At 49.5% G+C, this 19,834-nt stretch overlaps 1 protein-coding gene across 2 annotated transcripts in view; it reads left to right on the forward strand.

The window, feature by feature from the left end:
• FAH (fumarylacetoacetate hydrolase) overlaps window positions 1-15,838 on the forward strand; it is a 30,460-nt gene extending 14,622 nt beyond the window's left edge. Inside the window, exons 8-14 of one of the 2 annotated variants that reach the window (XM_061394565.1) lie at window positions 2,204-2,303; window positions 3,575-3,705; window positions 6,013-6,088; window positions 6,518-6,564; window positions 7,971-8,072; window positions 8,862-8,979; window positions 15,639-15,838. In XM_061394565.1, coding sequence (XP_061250549.1) covers window positions 2,204-2,303; window positions 3,575-3,705; window positions 6,013-6,088; window positions 6,518-6,564; window positions 7,971-8,072; window positions 8,862-8,979; window positions 15,639-15,718 — 654 coding nt within the window. In that variant the 3' untranslated portion in view covers window positions 15,719-15,838. Of the gene's footprint in view, window positions 1-2,203; window positions 2,304-3,574; window positions 3,706-6,012; window positions 6,089-6,517; window positions 6,565-6,700; window positions 8,073-8,861; window positions 8,980-15,638 lie in introns of those variants that run through there. The other variant, XM_061394566.1, reaches the window with a different exon arrangement.
• The last annotated feature ends 3,996 nt before the right edge of the window (window positions 15,839-19,834 follow it).

Raw genomic sequence — 19,834 nt, forward strand, 5'->3', positions numbered from 1 at the left:
TTTACTGGCGTGGGGTCTGTATATACGCTAGGGCAAGAGGGCTCTCCCAGTGGCTGCCCTGGACAATGGGCCATTCCCTCATCTCAACCATGTTAATGGCAGTTCTGGGTCCCCACCTGGCCATCAGAAGTACCATCCAGCCTCATTACTCACTGATTCTGTATGTGTAAGTTCATTAACAGTTCATTTGTAACCTCCAAATCAGTAGTCGGAGAGGTTTTGAGGGGTCACCTGAGGACACACACAGGGTGGCAGAAAATTTGAATCTCAGGTTTAGGTGGTCCTCAGAGTGTCTCCTGGTGTGGGTTCCCTGGTGTATGCTTTGGGGTCCCCTGGTTGGACTGTGAGCGTGGGCCTCTAGGTTGATTGGAGGCAGGCTGGATCTCCGTGTATTTCCAGTCCTGCCTGGTGATATCTTTGGATTCCATCCAGGGGAGACAAATAGTCACTAGTCCCAGGAGGGCGTGCCGGGCCAGCCCTCTGCCTCTCACTGCCTTTGTGAGGCTGCCACGTGGCCCCTAAGAGACGGTCTCCCCAAGCCGGATGCCCCAGAGCAGGGCGCAGAGCCCCAGTTTGAATGGGACCAGGGTCTTCTCTCTGGGAGTATGGAGGACTTTGCAGGCAGATGCTTTACCTATGTTGGTTCCTGTCGGGGGGCAGAAGGGGTGGGCAGAAGGTAAATGGAAAGTCGGAGTGTGAAGAAACGGTGTATTGGGTGGGTAGCGAGCACAGATCATCTTGACGATGGTGGTGAGATTCTCTATAAGACGGCATCTTTCTTTTTATAATCTTGACGAAAAATGTGCAATGTTTAAACACCATCATAGAATGAATATAACTGGGACTTGGGTCTTGCAAACGTCATAGTTGATTCTGTGCGCTTCTGGTAGTTATTTTCCCAACATGTTCCTGCAGTGATGTCTAGACGCTCTCTTGTTTCCTGGATGTTGTGTTAGCGATGCTCTCCTTTCACAGATATTCTCGGCTACTATCTGCCAGTTTTCTGCACAGTGCTCTCTTATCAGTTTGAAAGTCTGTTTTGTATTGAAGTGCTTCCCCGGGGGCTCAGATGGACAAGAACCCGCCTGCCAGTGCAGGAGGTATAAGAGATGTGGGTTTGATCCCTGGGTCAGGAAGATCCCTTGGAGAAGGGAATGGCTATCCATTCCACTATTCTTGCCTGTAGAACCCCGTGGACAAGGGAGCCTGGTGGGCTATAGATTATGGGGTCACAAAGAGTCAGAAACGACTGAGCGACTAATACACTTTTGTATTTAATAGAAATTAACACTTCACTGTAATACATTGTAAATATGTTACTCCCAATGTGGTATCATTTTGCCTTTATTTGTTGTCTTTCTTTATGCAGAAATTTTACAGTTTTATAAAGTCAAACATGTCAATCACTTCCTTTATGGCATTTCCTTTTATGTCATCTTAGGGGTCGCTAAGAGTCGGACACGACTGAGCGACTTCACTTTCACTTTTCACTTTCATGTATTGGAGAAGGAAATGGCAACCCACTCCAGTGTTCTTGCCTGGAGAATCCCAGGGACAGGGAAGCCTGGTGGGCTGCCGTCTCTGGGGTTGCACAGAGTCGGACACGACTAAAGCGACTTAGCAGCAGCAGCAGCAGCAGACTCTCTCCACCTGAAGAATTTGAAGATTTGAGGGGTGTTTTGTTTTTCTAGTACTTGTTAGATAGAACCTTACTCTGCAAAAATTTAGATCTCTCATCTACTTGGAATTGTACGATGGGTTAAGGGGTGGAGTTTGCCCCCATGGGCTCTCTTTGCCACATCATGGAGTCAGCCTTCTGATTTTTTATGACATGAATACAAACCCTGGTATTTTCACTTTTCACAAGGCTTGTGAAATGCAGTGTGGGAAAGGGCAGAGGTGTGGGCTGAAGGAGATGAAGAGGGCTGCCGTGGTGATCAGGGACCACGTGCAGGGGTCTTGGGTGGGCACTGGCCCGCTGCTGCTCACTATGGCCCCGGCTGTGAGCAGGGCTGTGAGCAGGGCTGTGAGCAGGGGTGTGAGCAGGGCTGTGGCTGTCTGTCAACTCAGGTGCAGTGTAGAAGTATGGTGGATTTGTACGTAGCAGTCCAGGTATCAGCCAGGGTTTGGAAATGCCTGACCTTTGCCTTCCAGGCAAGGGCAGCAGGTCAGAGCCAGATTCTCATCAGCTTTCCCATGTCAGGCTTTCTTTGTAGGCCCTGGGAACAAACTCGGAGAGCCAATCCCCATTTCCAAGGCCCACGAGCACATTTTTGGAATGGTCCTTATGAACGACTGGAGTGGTAATTATGGGGAGCCGGGCATCCTGGTATTGAGCATCCTGTGCACTCTTGGGTCTGGGGGAAGGCTGGGTGTTTGGGACACTTTTTGCAGAAGCCAAGGTGGTCTCCTGGCTCTGGTTTGGTCAGAGGCAGCAGGTGGTCAGTGGTTGAGAGCACAGGCTTGGGTATCCAACAGACCTCTCGGCTCTGAGCTCTTGGCCAGTCACTTGACCTCTCTGAGCTCCAGTGTTCTTGTAAGTTGAACGGAGGGACATGACCAATATGTTTGAGCAATTTTGTGCCAGGCCCCAGGGCTGAACTCCTCCTGTGGACTCTCCTGCCAGATCCCAGTTGGGCACTAATAATATTTTTGTTGTTTAGTCACTAAGTCATGTCTGACTCTTGAGACCCGTTGGACTGTAGCCCACTAGGGTCCTCCATGGGATTCTCCAGGCAAGGATACTGGAGTGGGTTGCCATGCCCTTCTCCAAGGGATCTTCCCAACCCAGGGATTGAATCTACGTCTCTTATGACTGCTGCATTGGCAGGCACTTTACCACTAGTGCCAGCTGGGAAGCCCAATGATAATATTACTATTCCCATTTTACAGAGGTGAGGAATGAGGCACAGAGTGATTTCAGCTGGTTGCTGAGCTAAGATTTCAAACCAAACAGCTCCATTTCTGAGTTCGTCTCAACCCCTCTGCCTTATATAGGAGGAAACTGGTGCCAGGTATCCCAGGAACTATGAGGTTGAGATTCCAGACCCTTCATGAGGAAATATCCTGCCTGCACCTCCCTTTTAGTTAAACAGCAGGAAAACAAATATAATTTGTAAATACAGGAGTGCACAGAAGAGAATTAAGGAAGTGAACAAAGCAGGCAGATTTTATACCTTTTTACAAACAAATAATAAATTTGTAAACAACAGACAAAACACAGGATTTTGGGTCTGGGGTGCTAAATTATTGAAGAAGTAACAAGATTTGTTTGCAGTCTCTTCTTGGCCTTGAATTCCTGTCTTTTGTGACAAATATGTCTCTCTCCCTCCTGGTACTGGAAGAGTACTTTTCTTTTTCCTGTCCTTTGGTCATTTCACTCTTGGCCGCAGCCTGGCACGGTGACCTCAGAGAACCTCTGTCCTTGATCCCGGGGCAACCAGTTCATTGGGGTTGGAGCACCAGGGGTCAGCAAGGCTGAGCCAAGCGTCTGGTCCTTCGTCAAGGGGAGAGGGGAGACTTGGCCGGTGGCCCCGTCGGCTTCTGTCAGCCCTCCTTGTCCCTTCTCCTGTAGCTCGAGACATCCAGAAATGGGAGTACGTCCCACTTGGGCCGTTCCTTGGGAAGAGTTTTGGAACCACCATCTCTCCATGGGTGGTGCCCATGGATGCCCTCATGCCCTTTGCTGTGCCCAACCCGGAGCAGGTAAGACGTCCTCTATGAGAAGTCCCAAACCCGGGCCCCTCTGCCTCCCAGCTGTTTACCCATCCAGTTTGGAGAGGGTCTGGAGGGTAAGTGCTGTGTCTCCAGCATGCCCACGTGCTGGGGGGTCTTGACTGCAGGGACCTCTAGGCAAGCATGGCGCCAGTCATTCTGCCTTGTGTTTTCCCTGTTCCTTGCACAGTTCTGGGAAAAAACATGGAATTTTGTAACCTTTAGAATCCTCTGAGGCTACAGGAACTGGCCAGTTGGCAGGAGAAGGGGTCCCTTCCAGTATCACATTGCACAACCTCCCGGGTTGCCAAGTTGTGTTCTGTGTGATGGCGCCCCCTGGAGGCCGACTGACAGACTGCAGTGTGGAGTCAGACCACAGGGCATCCTGCTGCCGAGCCTCCTGGTCCCTGTACCACTGTCCTGGCCTGACTCCGGATCTTGGTCCTCACTCCTCAGGCTGTCACAGTCTGCTGCTGCCTCCATCCTATCACCCCCAGTGACCTCCACCAAAGTGCACTTGACCTTGACTGACGCCATGGTCTTGTGCCCTCTTCAGTATGGACCTCTTTGCTGTTGTCCAGTCGCTCAGTTGTATCTGACTCTGCGACCCCATGGACTGCTGCACACCAGACTTCCCTGTCCTTCACCATCTCCCGGAGTTTGCTCAAACTCATGTCCATCGAGTCTGTAATGCCATCCAACCATCTCATCCTCTGTCATCCCCTTCTCCTCTTGCCTTCAATCTTTCCCAGCATCAGGGTCTTTTTCAATGAGTCAGTTCTTCGCATCAGGTGGCCAAAGTGTTGGAGCTTCAGCTTTGGCATCGGTCCTTCCAGTGAATATTCCCAGGGTTGATTTCCCTTAGGATCGACTGGTTTGAACTTCTTTTGACCTTTTGGCAGCCCCCTACTGTTCCTAGACACTCTGCCCCTGGCTTCTGGCATGTGACCAGTCTCAGTCCTGTATCTTCTGCAATGCTCCAGTGGACTGTATTCTCCATGTGGGGGCAGCCCGGGCTGAGCTCTCAGCCTTGCTCTTCCCTCATTCCCAATCCTGCTCCCCTGAACATCTGACCCTGCTTGCTCATGGCCTCTGCCCCCACCTCACATGTGGCTCCCTGGACATGTCTCAGCCTGCTGTCTTCTCATGGAGCTGTACCGAAACACTGGGAGTCTTTCCCTGCAGACCAGTTCCTCGTGAGGCTCCGTCCTCCACCACTCCTGCCAGCATCTCCCTCCCCATCTTTTTCAGTCTCTGAGATTTGTCTCCTCCCTCCTCGGTGAGTCCCACTCTCCGAGGACTGCCTGGCCCACAGTCACATCCCTGGCTTGTCCCCTCCAGGCTTTATCCCTGGTCCAGCTCTTTGCTCACAGGCACTGCTCACCCTCACCAAAGACCTTTGGGCTCTATCTCCTTATATACCAATCCTTCCCAAATACTGTTAAAGTGCAACCTTCAGGATTCTTGCCACTTGTGAATGATGACTTACTGAATGCTTTTCTTTTTCTTTCTTTTTATTTTCCCATCCCTACACTGGTTCTTTGGGCTTCCCTGGTGGCTCAGTGGTGAATCTCTCTGCCAATGCAAGAGAAGTGGGTTCAATCTCTGGGTTGGGAAGATCCCTTGGAGAAGGAAATGGCAACCCACTCCAGTATTCTTACCTGGAATATTCCATGGACAGACGAACCTGGTGGGCTACAGTCCATGGGGTTGCAAAAGAGTTGGTCATGACTTAGCAATTAAACAACAACAAGGGTTCTTTATATTGAGATTTTATGGTTACAACCCAAATAGTGCTAAAAAAGAATAAATCCATACACTGCAAAAATAGCCACAGAATTGTCTTAGATATAAATGTATGCAAACATCTGCAAAGGATGCAGGCTGAACGCTTTTCTTTAAAGCAGCTTCCATTTGAAAACATAGTATATTTAGAAAAGGAACTTCTAGGTCCCTATCCATGTAACTAGCCACCAAGTCAATCATGAAAAGAAACACATAATCATGAAAATAAAGTCACCCCACATTAGCTTTTTGGACAAAGTACAGACCTTCTGGCCTGGCTGTCAAAGTGGTCTGTATCGCTGAGTCCAGGAGCACCAGGGGGACTGTGCACCCTTTGTTGATCACCCTGTCTTCTGCCACCCTCACCCCCCAGTGTCCAGGGACACAGCACTGTCCTGGAAAGAGGGGATGCCCCTTCTTCTCAGGTCGTCCTGGCCAGCTGCTCTGCGGTGGGGCCAGCCTGGCCAGCTCGGCCAGCCAACCCAGCCCCTCTGTGTTCCTCTGCCCTCACAGGACCCCAAGCCCCTGCCGTATCTCTGCCATGACCAGCCCTACACATTCGACATCAACCTCTCTGTTGCCCTGAAAGGTACTGCCCGGGGGTCGGAGGCTGTGTCAAACTGGGTGGACCCCTGAGGCTGCTCGGCTGGGCTGAGTTAAAGGCCAGTGGATCAGTAGTGAGAGAGCCCAGCTTTGAAGGCTACAGCTGAAGTTCAAGTCTTGGTTCTTCCCCTGACCAGCTCTGGGACTTTGGGCATATTACTGAATCTGTCTGTTACTAAATCTGTCTGGTTTGTCACCTGGCAGTGGGATAATGATGGTATTGACTTCTCTGTGGAAGTCCCCCAGCTCTGAGACCCTAGCCTATGAGCTTATTGGTTCATAGACTCTTTAGGTGGAGTCATATTAGACAATGGAAAGCCTAAGCCACAAAAGGGTTCCCCTTACAAGGTGGGATCCCCACTCCTTGATTAATGGAATTAAGTTTTCTGGTCAATGTTACTTGTCTTCCTAACAGGAGAAGGAATGAGCCAGGCAGCTACCATATGCAGGTCTAATTTTAAGGTAAGCTTTAAGGCTGGGCAGACTGCTTTTGGAGACGGGGGAGACCTTTCTTCCTGGCAGGACCAGGAGAAAAGCATCCATGTCGGGATGTGATGATGGGTCAGCGTGTGGTGGGTTGTTTCCATTTTTTTGGTAGAGCTACTGTGAACAGTCTAGTCGATGTCTCTGTGTGCATGAATGTGCATATGTCTGGATATCCAGGGATAGAAGTGCTGGGTCATAGAGGGTGTATATCCATACTTGGCTGAGGAGTCCTTCCAGAGACTTTGCCAAAGGGCTTGTTACAATTTGCACTCACCACGGGCAGCATCTGACATTTCGGCTGCTCCACATCCTGGTCAACAGGTGAGCCACTGGCATTTTCATTTCAGCTGTTCTGGGGATTGTGATTTCGCTTTGCATCTCCCTAAAGATGAATGCTGGGAAAGACCAAGGGCAGGAGGAGAAGGGGGCGGCAGAGGATGAGATGGTTGGATGGCATCACCGACTCAAAGCACATGAGTCTGAGCAAACTCCAGGAGATAGTGAAGGACAGGGAAGCCTTGGCGTGCTGCAGTCCCTGGGGTTGCAAAGAATCGGACATGACTGAGTGACTGAACAACAGTGACAAGGACGAATGCAGCTGGGCATCCTGTCATATGTTTGCTGACCACTGAACATCCTCTGATTCAATGTATTCCTGTTTCTTCTAGTCTCCCTCTTAATTTAACTTTATTCTGGGCTCCTTAGGCTGCTAAGAAGGAATGGGGGAGCCTGCTTAAGGGGGCTTTTGTGCAAAAATCCATTTCTGAGGTTTCCTTTTCCTGGGTGTGTAGCTTCAGGAGGGGCAGACCTGAGGAGCTGTGGGCTTGAGGCGCAGGAGTGCAGCCCCTGAGATGCTCAGCGGGCACATGGTCCTTGGTCACTTCCCACCAGGCCTGACCTCCCGTAGTGCTCCCTCATCCTTTAGGCTGCTCTGAGGTTCTGTTTGAGTTGTTCAGCTCTGTTGCCCAGTGTCTGTTCCAAGGCCTGAGGTCTTTGCTCACGAGACACTTTTGCTCTAGTGAGGACCTAGACCTTGTCAACTCAGGACTCTGGGGTGATTTCAGGACAAAGTGGGATTATGGACTCCTGAGCATGCTGCACGTTGAGGGTCTGAGCAGTGAGGTTTGCAACTCCAGGAGTGCTTCTTGGAGAAGGTGGGTTAGGGTTGGGCTAAAAGGAGCCCAGGAGCTAGGGCTCTAGCTGGTGAAGGGGCAGGGAGAGAACTGGGGTAGGTCACAGGGTAAGTGCAGGAGGACAGCTTGTCCTTGCTCTAGGGACTGGGAGAGAGCCTGGGGCGGGCTGCTGTGAGTGGGGCTGGCTGCTCCGGGCAGCTCAGGAGAAGCCTGTCCTGCCCGTCCCCGTCTCTGTGTCCTCGCCCGCAGTACATGTACTGGACAATGCTGCAGCAGCTCACCCACCACTCTGTCAATGGCTGCAACCTGCAGCCGGGCGACCTCTTGGCTTCTGGAACCATCAGCGGGCCGGTGAGTATGTGATTGGTTCCCCTGGGAGCTGCCTGCATGGAGCATCCCTATTCCCTGTACAGACTGGAAGGTTCTCCCTTGAGAGGGGAGTCCAGCCTGAGCATGCATATCTTACGACCCTGTCCACCTCATAGCTTCATCTATCTCTGGGTGCAGAAGGGGCTCCTTTTTCAAATGCAGAAGAGATCGGGATAGGGGAGAGAGGCTGCCTCTGTCTACTGGGGGGAGTGAGAATGACACAGGGGGCCACTGTTGTATCTGGTTGTCACCACCTCACAGCACATCCTTCCAGGATGAGGTGGCCCCACTGCTAACCGCCCCCACCATGAACCTTTGGTGATGACTTTGGTTGGTGCACGGACTAGCCACTTCCTGCAAGGCCAGACCTCAGGCTCTTTTTGATGGAAAGTCTCTTCCTAGCAGGGGGGTGGGGTGGGGGGGTGCCAAGCATAACAGCATCTGGGTAAGCCCCAGCCTCCAGAGTGGGCAGGGGCCTGGCAGGTGCCTGGCAGGATGGGCCTGGGCAGGTTGGCCCAGCATCCCCCCAACGCCCAAGTCCTGAATGAAGTAAGCAGGGCACGTAAGGTACCTGGACTTGAGGACATTTCCAGGGTGATTCCCACCAAGGCAGGGTCTCTGGGGGCTGTGGGGTCCCTTGCTCCTTCCCAGGCCTCACCCCTACCCCTCGCCTTGCTAACCACTGTCCACACCAGATCCGACCCACCCACCATGATGGAAATGCCATGATGTAAATGCCTGTGACAACTTATTCCCCTTCTTGCTATGAAGGAGCCAGAGAGCTTTGGCTGCATGCTGGAGCTGTCGTGGAAGGGCACAAGGGCCGTAGAGCTGGGGAATGGCCAGACCAGGAAGTTCCTGCTGGATGGGGATGAAGTCATCATGACAGGTGAGGGAGGGCGCCAGGCCCACGGGCGGCATCTCCTTCTCGCCATCCTCACCGTCTGCCGGGAAGCCATCTGTCCCAACTGTCCCCACTCCGGCCTTCCCGGCTCTGTGTCTGCTGCTTCTGGCCTTCACCCAAGCCCTGCCTGACAGGGACTGAAATGAAGTGAAGTGAAAGTCGCTCAGTCGTGTCCGACTCTTTGCGACCCCATGGACTATACATACAGCCCATGGAATTTTGTAGGCCAGAATACTGGAGTGAGTAGCCATTCCCTTCTCCAAGGGATCTTCCCAACCCAGGGATCAAACCCAGGGCTCCCGCATTGCAGGCAGATTCTTTACCAGCTGAGCCACCAGGGAAGCCCAAGAATACTGGAGTGGGTATTCCCTGGGAATACCCTTCTCCAGGGGATCTTTGTGACTCAGAACTCGAACTGGGGTCTTTTGCATTGAAGGTGGATTCTTTACCCGCTGAACTACCAGGGAAGTCCCAGCTCTGTGTCTGCTTGTTCTGGCCTTCACCCCAGCCCTGCCTGCCAGGGACTGGCTTTATTTACTTTTAATCTTTTAATCAAGCTGTGTTGCATGTGGGATCTTAGTTCCCCGACCAGGAATCACACCCGTGTCCCCTGCAGTAAAAGCGCAAAATCTTAACCACTGGTCCACCAGGGAAGTCCCCGCCAAGAACTTTAAATCAGAGTCTTCCTGGAGCAAAAAGACCAAGGAAGTCCAGCTCAGTGTCTCCTTCCCCCCAGATCAAATTGATAAAATAATAGCAGGTTTCACATTTTGAACTTTGCAGTGCAGAGACCCTGTGCCTTCTGACCTTGTGCCCTTTGACCCTGTGCCTATTACCTGACTGAGTTAGTGACAAGATTTCTAGCGGCCCATTCTGAGGGGCTTCCCAGGTGCTGTTAGTAGTGAAGAACCTGCCTGCTAATGCAGGAGATGTAAGAGATGCAGGTTCGATCCCTTGGTTGGGAAGATGCCCTGGAGGAGGGCATGGCAACCCATGCCAGTATTCTTGCCTGGAGAATCCCCAAGGAGAGAGGAACCTGGAGGGCTACAGTCAACGGAGTCACAAAAGAGCTGGACATGACTGAGCGTATGAGCACGCACATTCCAAGCAGGTTAGGGCACCCTTACCCCTTGAGGGGCCATTATGCCTATCATTTAATATTGCTGGAGAGGAAGGCGCCACCATGGTCAGAGTCACACAGATTCAGGTTGGACTCCCACATCGCCAGTAGCCCTGGGACCTTCCTCAGGTTATTGCATCTTTCTGAGACTCAGTTTCCTTATCTTTAAAATGGAGCTAAGGATACAGTGCCTAGTCTCACAACGTGGTTGTAAGGATGAGTTCAGTTCAGTTGCTCAGTTGTGTCCGACTCTGCGACCCCATGAACTGCAGCACGCCAGGCCTCCCTGTCCATCACCAACTCCCAGAGTCCACCCAAACCCATGTCCATCGAGTCGATGATGCCATGCAACCATCTCATCCTCTGCCATCCCCTTCTCCTCCTGCCCTCAATCTTTCCCAGCATCAGGGTCTTTTCCAATGAGTCGGCTCTTTGCATCAGGTGACCAAAGTATTGGAGTTTCAGTTTCAATGTCAGTCCTTCCAACGAACACCCAGGACTGATCTCCTTTAGGATGGACTGGTTGGATCTCCTTGCAGTCCAAGGGACTCTCAAGAGTCTTCTCCAACACCACAGTTCAAAAGCATCAATTCTTCGGCACTCAGCTTTCTTTATAGTCCAACTCTCACATCCATACATGACCACTGGAAAAACCATAGCCTTGACTAGACGGACCTTTGTTGGCAAAGTAATGTCTCTGCTTTTTAATATGCCATCTGCTGCTGCTAAGTCACTTCAGTCGTGTCTGACTCTGTGCGACCCCAGAGACAGCAGCCCACCAGGCTCCCCGTCCCCGGGATTCTCCAGGCAAGAACACTGGAGTGGGTTGCCATTTCCTTCTCCAATGCATGAAAGTGAAAGTGAAGTCGCTCAGTCGTGTCCGACTCCTAGCGACCCCATGGACTGCAGCCCACCAGGCCCCTCCGTCCATGGGACTTTCCAGGCTGGAGCACTGGAGTGGGGTGCAATTGTCTTCTCTGAATATGCCATCTAGGTTGGTAATAACTTTCCTTTCAAGGAGTAAGTGTCTTTTAATTTCATGGCTGCAATCACAATCTGCAGTGATTTTGGAGCCCAGAAAAATAAAGTCAGCCACTGTTTCCACTGTTTCCCCATCTATTTGCCATGAAGTGATGGGACTGGATGCCATATCTTAAAGTCTTCTGGATGTTGAGCTTTAAGCCAACTTTTTCACTCTCCCTTTTAACTTTCATCAAGAGGCTCTTTAGTTCTTCTTCACTTTCTGCCATAAGGGTGGTGTCATCTGCATATCTGAGGTTATTGATATTTCTCCCGGCAATCTTGATTCCAGCTTGTGCTTCCTCCAGCCCAGCATTTCTCATAATGTACTCTGCATATAAGTTAAATAAGCAGGGTGACAATATACAGCCTTGACGTACTCCTTTTCCTATCTAGAACCAGTCTGTTGTTCCATGTCCAGTTCTAACTGTTGCTTCCTGACCTGCATACAGGTTTCTCAAGAGGCAGGTCAGGTGGTCTGGTATTCTCATCTCCTTCAGAATTTTCCACAGTTTATTGTGATCCACACAAAGGCTTTGGCATAGTCAATAAAGCAGAAATAGATGTTTTTCTGAAACTCCCTTGGTTTTTTGATGATCCAGCAGATGTTGGCAATTTGATCTCTGGTTCCTCTGCCTTTTCTAAAACCAGCTTGAACATCAGGAAGTTCACGGTTCACGTATTGCTGAAGCCTGGCTTGGAGAATTTTGAGCATCACTTTACTAGCGTGTGAGATGAGTGCAATTGTGCGGTAGTTTGAGCATTCTTTGGCATTGCCTTTCTTTGGGATTGGAATGAAAACTGACCTTTTCCAGTCCTGTGGCCACTGCTGAGTTTTCCATATTTGCTGGCATGATCCAGTTTAATCCCTCAGGGGCAGGGGCTGTGGATTCCCCTGGGGTTCCCATGGTGAACTAGGAGGTGCAGGGCCCACGTCTGGGTTGTGCTCCACCACTACTGTAGCGCTCTTTTACAGACGTGAAAACAAAGGCCCAGCAGTGGGTAAATGACTTGCCTTGGATCTTGCAACCAGAAATCAGGAAGAGATTTCCCATCCAGGTAGCTGGTTTTCAGAACCCCGATTCTTCAGCCCTTTGATAACATCTAAAGAGCCTCACAAGGCACGTGTTACTTTGTGAGCACTTAAAATTGGCAACGGTTGTCACCGCTGTCCTCATCATTATTGATGTTTTTTCCAGAACCCACTCTTGAGAAGGCCCAGCATCCTGACCCCTTCTTCTTCTTTTTTTTAAATGCATATTATTTTTAAAATTTTATTTATTTACTTATTTTAATGACTGCACTGGGTCTTTGCTGCTGTGCACAAGCTTTCTCTAGTTTCTGGGAGTAAACTCCCTAATGGCAGTACTCTGTACTCCACGAAAGAGAAGCCCCTGCAATGGACTCCCTGGCACCCCAACTAGAGAGTAGTCCCTGCTCACCACAACTAGAGGAAGCCCTTGTGCAGCAGCAAAGATCCAGTGCAGCCAAAAATAAATAAATAAAAATTTTTTAAATTTTTAAAAAGAAAAGAGGAAAATGGAGATAGATGGATGGAAGTCTCAGGAACAAGAATAAAAATGATACTTTGGCAGGTGGGGCATTTTGGGAAGCTGGAAAACTGAGCTGTCACTATGGACACTCGTTCCCCTTGGGATGCAGTGGGGAGCAGGCAGAGGGTCTATGCTGTGCTTAGCCACTCAGTTGTATCCAACTCTTTGCAACCCCGTGGACTATAGCCCACCAGGCTCCTCTGTCCATGGGATTCTTCAGGTAAGAATGCTGGAGTGGGTTGCCATTTCCTTCTCCAAGGGATCTTCCCAACCCAGGGGCCAAACCCAGGTCTCCTACATTGCAGGTGGATTCTTTACCATCTGGGCCACCAGGGAAGCCCCAAGCAGAGGGTCAGTCTCCAGGAAAAAGCCAGTGACTGGGCTGACATCCCAGAGGAGATGAGCACGCTTTTCCCTTCCGTGTCCACAGTTGATGGAACCTAACTCAGTGAGGCCAGGGAGCTGCCTTCCCGTTCTGCCCAGGTCTCGGTGACATGCTCTGACTTGGGTGTGGACTTTCCTCACTCTCTGGCCTCTCTGGGCCCCTGGGCCCTGCCTGGATACACCTGCCCCCAGCTTCTCCTCCCTGGCCTGGAGAGCAGCAGCCTGAGGGCCCAGAAAGACGGTCCTGGGTGCAGAGCTTCACTTCCATCCTCAGGGCCATGGTCTTTGGGGGACATTTGGCATCAACTGGAGCCAGTTTTGCCGACTCTGAAGGGCAGCCAGGGATGCTGCTAGATGTCCCAAGTGCACAGGACAGCCTGTCTTGAGAATCATCCATCCAGCTCTAACTGTCACTAGTCACTAAGGTTCAGAAACCCTGTTCAGCATCTGCCCTCCAGCTGTAAAATGGGGAGGAAGTGGCTGGCTCTCCTACCAGGATGTCATTGTGTATCTGTGCTTAAGGAAGCAGGCAGTGCCATTTGCTGGGAGGGTTGGTGCTGTTGTGCCCAGGGCAGGAAGGAGCCATGTGACTGACAGTGCCCAGCGTTGGGGGTGGGGAGGAGAAAGACACTCCATCAGTGTTTGCAGCTCTCCAGGAAGAAGGCCCTTAAAAAATACTGCCTTTTGGAGTGACTTGTCTTGATAGATGATTGATGCATTTCTGCCAGGTTTTGCTTTTATAGGCTTCCCCCCCACCCCCGCCCCGGGGACACAAATGTTTCTGAGCATCAAGATTCAAAAGTGACTGATAGAACAATAATCAAACTGAGCAACAGAATAGGCAAGGATATTGCTCTGGACCAAAGGTGACCCTGAGTGTTAGGGGTTAGTGCTGGGGTGGCCAGGATGTCCTCAGGGATGCCAGGGACAGTGAGGGGCAGGTTTGGGGATGTAGTTGGAGTAGCCCACACAGGGAGAATGAGGTGGCTGGGCTCCAAAATTACTACAGATGGTGACTGCAGCCATGAAATTAAAAGACGCTTACTCCTTGGAAGGAAAGTTATAACCAACCTAGACAGCATATTAAAAAGCAGAGACATTACTTTGCCAAAAAAATTCTGTCTAGTCAAGGCTATGGTTTTTCCAGTGGTCATGTATGGATGTGAGAGTTGGACTATAAAGAAAGCTGAGTGCTGAAGAATTGATGCTTTTGAACTGTAGTGCTGGAGAAGACTCTTGAGAATCCCTTGGACTGCAAGGAGATCCAACCAGTCCATCCTAAAGGAGATCAGTCCTGGGTGTTCATTGGAAGGACTGATGTTGAAGCTGAAACTCCAATATTTTGGCCACCTGATGTGAAGAACTGACTCATTGGAAAAGACGCTGATGATGGGGAAGATTGAGGGCAGGAGGAGAAGGGGACGACAGAGGATGAGATGGTTGGATGGCATCACCCACTCAGTGGACATGGGTTTGGGTGGATTCCGGGAGTTGGTGATGGACAGGGAGGCCTGGCATGCTGCGGTTCATGGGGTCGCAAAGAGTCGGACATGACTGAGCAACTGAACTCAACTGAGTTGACCCATCTCCCAAGGCTGCCTTCAGTCTCATGCTATTTCCTCTGTTGGGCATGCCCTTTTCATTGTCCCCCTCCTGGCAAACTCCTACCCACCCATCAAATCCCCACTCAGGTGGGGTTCCCATCAGCAGCAAGTTCCCTCCTTTCTTCTCCTGTCTCCTCCACACTGCTCTCCCAGCACCTCATAGACTTTTCTACTCTAATTCATATTAGTTGGGCAGCTCCTGGTGAACGGACCCTTCTCAGGTACAGGGACAAGGGCCTCCTGCTGTCTGCCTTTCTGGAATTGATTGAATTTGTTAAACATCTGCTCTGGGGGAGGTGTCATGCTGGGACTTCACCCAAGTGTGTCATTAAATCCTCGCCACCCCAAGAGGAAAGGATTGCTATTCCCATTTGTAGACAAGGGAGTAGCTGAGCTCAGAGGTTAAACAAGCTGCCCCCAGACCCCCAGCTTATAATTCTCCTAATAGCTGACACTGAGCATTTGCCCTGGGCCAAGCACTTCTGGGAGTTCTCTGTGTATTAACTCACGTCATCTTTGTTATAGTCTTGCTCAGTGGGTACTATCATTAGATCCATTTCACAGATGAGGAAACTGAGTTCCCAGGAGACCCAAGTGGGTGCAGGAGCCAGACTTTGAACCCTGGCCTCAGGCTAATTAGCAGACCTAATTAGGATTTGAACTCAGACTCACAGAGGGAGAGTTGACCTCTGTCTCTTCCTTTGCCTCTCAGGAGAGCCATCGCTCCATCCTTGCACTACTTTCTGGGGTCCCTGACAGTGGGATGGGCCTGGAGTTCCATTTTGGTGCTCTGCCCAGGACCTGGGGAGGGTAGTTTTCTGTCGAATATACCTATTTGTCATCCTGATGGTGCCTTTCTGCCCCGAGCCCAGCCATGTGCTGACCAGTGCTGTGGCTGCCTGGGCGTTGGTTCCCTGAGCTTGGCGGCTCTGTGGCTGACCCCCTGTCCTCTCTCTGTTGCAGGGCACTGCCAGGGGGATGGGTACCGCATTGGCTTCGGCCAGTGTGCGGGAAAAGTGCTGCCTGCCCTCTCGCTCGCCTGAGGTCCTCTCTGCTCTCCCAGAAACACCAGACTGGCACGCCACCCCCTCCACCTCCCTGGGGGGACCAGGGACCCCCACTGTGGCTGCGGGCCTAGTTCTTCATTCAATAATAAAGCTGCTGTGCTCTGTCTTCATGCTCTGAGCCTGGCACGGCTGTGCACAATGGCTACTCATGTTCTTGGTTTGTTTTTGTTCTGTTATTTTGTTAGTTTGCTTTTTTTTTTTTTCGTGGCCACACCATAGACATGCAGAATTTCCCATCCCAGGGACTGAACCCATGCCCCCTGCATTGGAAGCTTGGAGTCTTAACCACTGGACTACCAGGAAGTCCTTGTGTTCTTGGTTTGACTTGGTGGGTCAAGGTGTGTACTGCTTCCTTGAGAGGCATTCTTTAACTTGTTTTTTGGTTTTTATTAGTGAGGGTGAGGGTCTGATGCTTTTCATCAGACATCCTGGGCCTCCTGGTATTTTCCGGAATATGGGAAAATAATGACACTTGTATTGGTGAAGAGTTCTCCAAAGAAACAGAACCTATAGGAGATTTATAGGGAGAGAGGTTTGTTTCAAGAAACTGGCTCAGGTGATTGGGCTTCTCAGGTGGCACTATTGGTAAAGAACCTGCCTGCCAATGCAAGAGACATAAGAGACATGGGTTTGATCCCTGGGTCGTGAAGATGCCCTGGAGGAGGGCATGACAACCCACTCCAGGATTCTTGCCTGGAGAATCCCATGGACAGAGAAGCCTAGTGGGTCCATAGGGTAGCAAAGAGTTGGGCACAACTGAAGCAACTTAGCGTGCACATGTGTGATTGTGGAAAGTCCAAAATCTGCAGGGTAGGGTGGGCTGGGCAGCCCGAGCCTCGGAAGAGCTGCAGTGTGAGTCTGAAGGTATCCCCTGCAGAGTCCCCTCCTCTTCCAGGGAGAGCAGGCCTTTTTCTCTTAGGGCTTCAGCTGACTAGATGAGGCCCACCCATATTAGAGAGGATAATCTGCTTTACTCAAAAGTCACCGACTTCAGTGTTAATCTCATATGAAAAATACTTTCACAGCCACATCTAGACTAATATTGGACCAAATTTCTGGGTACTGTGGCTCAGCCAAGTTGACACACAGATTTACCCATTGCAGTACCTCTCACATTTGTGGAGTCCTATCCCAAGGTCACAGGTGCGAGGTCTTGTACCAAGGCCACAGATGCAGAGCCCAGCACCAAGGTGACCTCTGGAACTGACTGAGCCCCCTAGCCAAGGTTGCCGTGAGTCACCCTGATCCTTAGTGGTTAGCTCCCTGACCAGTAAAAATACCCACCCTAACCAACCACCTAATGCCACCCTTCCAGCAGGAATTTTCCGTCTTGAGACTATAAAAGTTGGCTATTGACCCATGAAAACGGTTGGCTCTCCCTTGAGCCAGCCTGCTGTTCTAACAGCATCCCGTGGGGTCTCCCTGGTCTGTCAGGAGGTCAGCCTGCTGTGCTTGCAGAGCTCACATCATCTCTGCTCTTTGTTCTTAATAAACTCGCTTCTTTCTGCAATGCTCTGTGTCTGGAAATTCTTTTCTAACTTGTGCTTAGACAGATTGTATTCCTAGGTCCACCTCTGCCTAGCCAAGAATATACATGGAGATTCACTTATGTCTCAATATTTAAGAGAGATGAGCGAAGCCAACAAACTATTAAATACTCTTTATTCTTCTCTCTTGGCCTACATGTTTTCATAATTACAAAACAAAAAATGTTTGCAAAGCTATGGTTTTTATATGATTGAAAATTCACCAAATATCAACTATAAATGAATATAATTATCATTGCCTTTGAAGAATGTTAATGGGATGGTGATTGTGGGATGAGCACTAAAGATGTACAAATTCATGAATTGCTATATCAATATTTTTAAAATAAAATTTTATTATTTAAGTTAGTTTTTCTTGCCTTAATTTCATTAGAATCACTAATTATACTCTCTTAAGCTATTCACATAATTTGGGTTTTATTGACAGACTAATGTAAATGATGATAAAGTAAATTGAGTTACACTCAAAGTGTATGAAATGTAAATATTTTCAACACCTTAAATGTTAAAAATTGAAAAATTTATATTCATTTCCAGTTATTCTTTTTTAAAAAGATTTTTTGATGGGGACCATTTTTAAAGTCTTTATTGAATTTGTTACAATATTGCATGTGTTTCATGTTTTGGTTTTTTGGCCGAGGCATGTGGAATCTTAGCTCCCTGACCAGGGATTGAACCCACAGCTCCTGCATTGGAAGGAGAAGTCTTAACCAGTGGACCACCAGGGAAGTCCTCAATAATTTTTCTTTGACATCAAAATTATCTATTAAAATTAAAAGGTAAGATACAAATTATAATTAAAGAACATTAACATCAAATTTATTTAAATCAAGTTGAAATGTTTAAATTTATTTTAATTCAATTAAATTCTACTAAATACTTGTTATAAAAATAAAACTATTTGCAATCCTAGTGTTCAGTGTCACCTAGTTGCAAAGTAAAGAATTAATATCACTGTTTATTTTATGTAAGTATAAATTAATATAAATTAGTTGACATTGCAAAATGGGCCCTAGTTGCCATGTGCAGCTGTTGTGAATGCCATGCCAGAACCACACATTGAAAAACAAGGAAATGAATTTAGGGTAGGACTGAGGAATGACACTGGGGCAATCATCTGCTGCATTCATGCTGTAGGAAGTAGTTAATGACCATCAGGTTCTCTTACCACAGTGCTTCTGCTGCCCTGCGCCCCCTGGAGGAGGGAGGAAGTGTCCATCGAGAGTGTTGGCACTGACCCACCACACAGCTGTGTGGCATTCACATGGCATTTTGTTTTGAGGGCACAACCCAGAGGTGTGAAGAGTTCCTGGGGCTTGAGTCCCAAGGAGATAAGGGCCCATGTGTTCTTTATTTATTTTTTTCTCACTTTTTGGCCACACCGCTTGGCATGTGAAACTTTAGTTCCCTGACCAGGGATCGAACTATTGCCCCCTGCGGTGAAAGCTCAGAGCCTTAACCACTGGACCACCAGTGAAGTCCCCCCATGTGCTCTTGAATACATTCATGTGTGTGTGTGTGTTTGTGATGGGCTGGGCCCTCTGGAGCATGGATCCCAGGGAAAGCCTACCTCCTCCCCAGGCCTACAGGCAGTCCTGCGCCTTTACCTCTCTCTCTGGACCCCCACACTGTCTCAGACATCTTTTTGTATAAATGAAGACACTGGAGGACTTCCCTGGTGGTCCATGGTTAAGACTTCTTCCAATGCAGGGGTGTGGGTTTGATCCCTGGTCAGGGAGCTAGGATCTCACATGCCTTTTGGCCAAAAAACACAAAAACATGAAACAGAAGCAATATTGCAGCAAGTTCAACAAAGACCTTGAAAATGGTCCACATCAAAAAAAATCTTAAAAAGAATAGATGAAGAGACTTGTTCATTTCACATAACAAGAGAGTGGTAGAACGGAGCCTGGACTCCACAGCTTTGGACTTCTAGGGCTAATTGTGAAACAGTGGTTGGAACCTTGATTTTGATCCTTGGAAGTGAGCTTCTCAAGGCAGGGTTGTGCTTGACTTATCTTTGTGTCTAAACCCCTTTACACAGGTTGCTATTTAATCACTTCAGTCATGTCAGACTCCGCAGCCCCATGGACTGGAGCCTACCGCTCCTCTGTCGATGGGATTTCCCAGGCAAGAATACTGGAATGGGTTGCCATGCCCTCCTCCCAGGATTCAAACCTGCATTTTCTGCATTGGCAGGCAGGTTCTTTATCACTGAGCCACCAGGGAAACCCAGCACAGTAGCTGCTCATAAACATGTGTGGCATTGCATCACAGAGTTGCCTATCTCATCACTATGAGCTCAATATGAAGCTCTTCCAAATTATATTAGAGCTGCATTTGGTAATCCAAGAGAAGGAAAAGGGCTTCCTAGGTGGTGCAGTGGTAAAGAATCCAGCTGCCAATGCAGGAGATGAGATTCAGGTTCGATCTCTGGGTCAAGAAGATCTTCTGGAGAAGGGAATGGCAACTCACTCCAGTATTCTTGCCTGGGAAATCCCATGGACAGAGGAGCCTGGTGGGCTACAGTCCATGAGGTCACAGA

The sequence above is a fragment of the Bos javanicus genome, chromosome 21 (assembly GCF_032452875.1).
Source record: "Bos javanicus breed banteng chromosome 21, ARS-OSU_banteng_1.0, whole genome shotgun sequence".
Taxonomy (NCBI): Eukaryota; Metazoa; Chordata; class Mammalia; order Artiodactyla; family Bovidae; genus Bos; species Bos javanicus.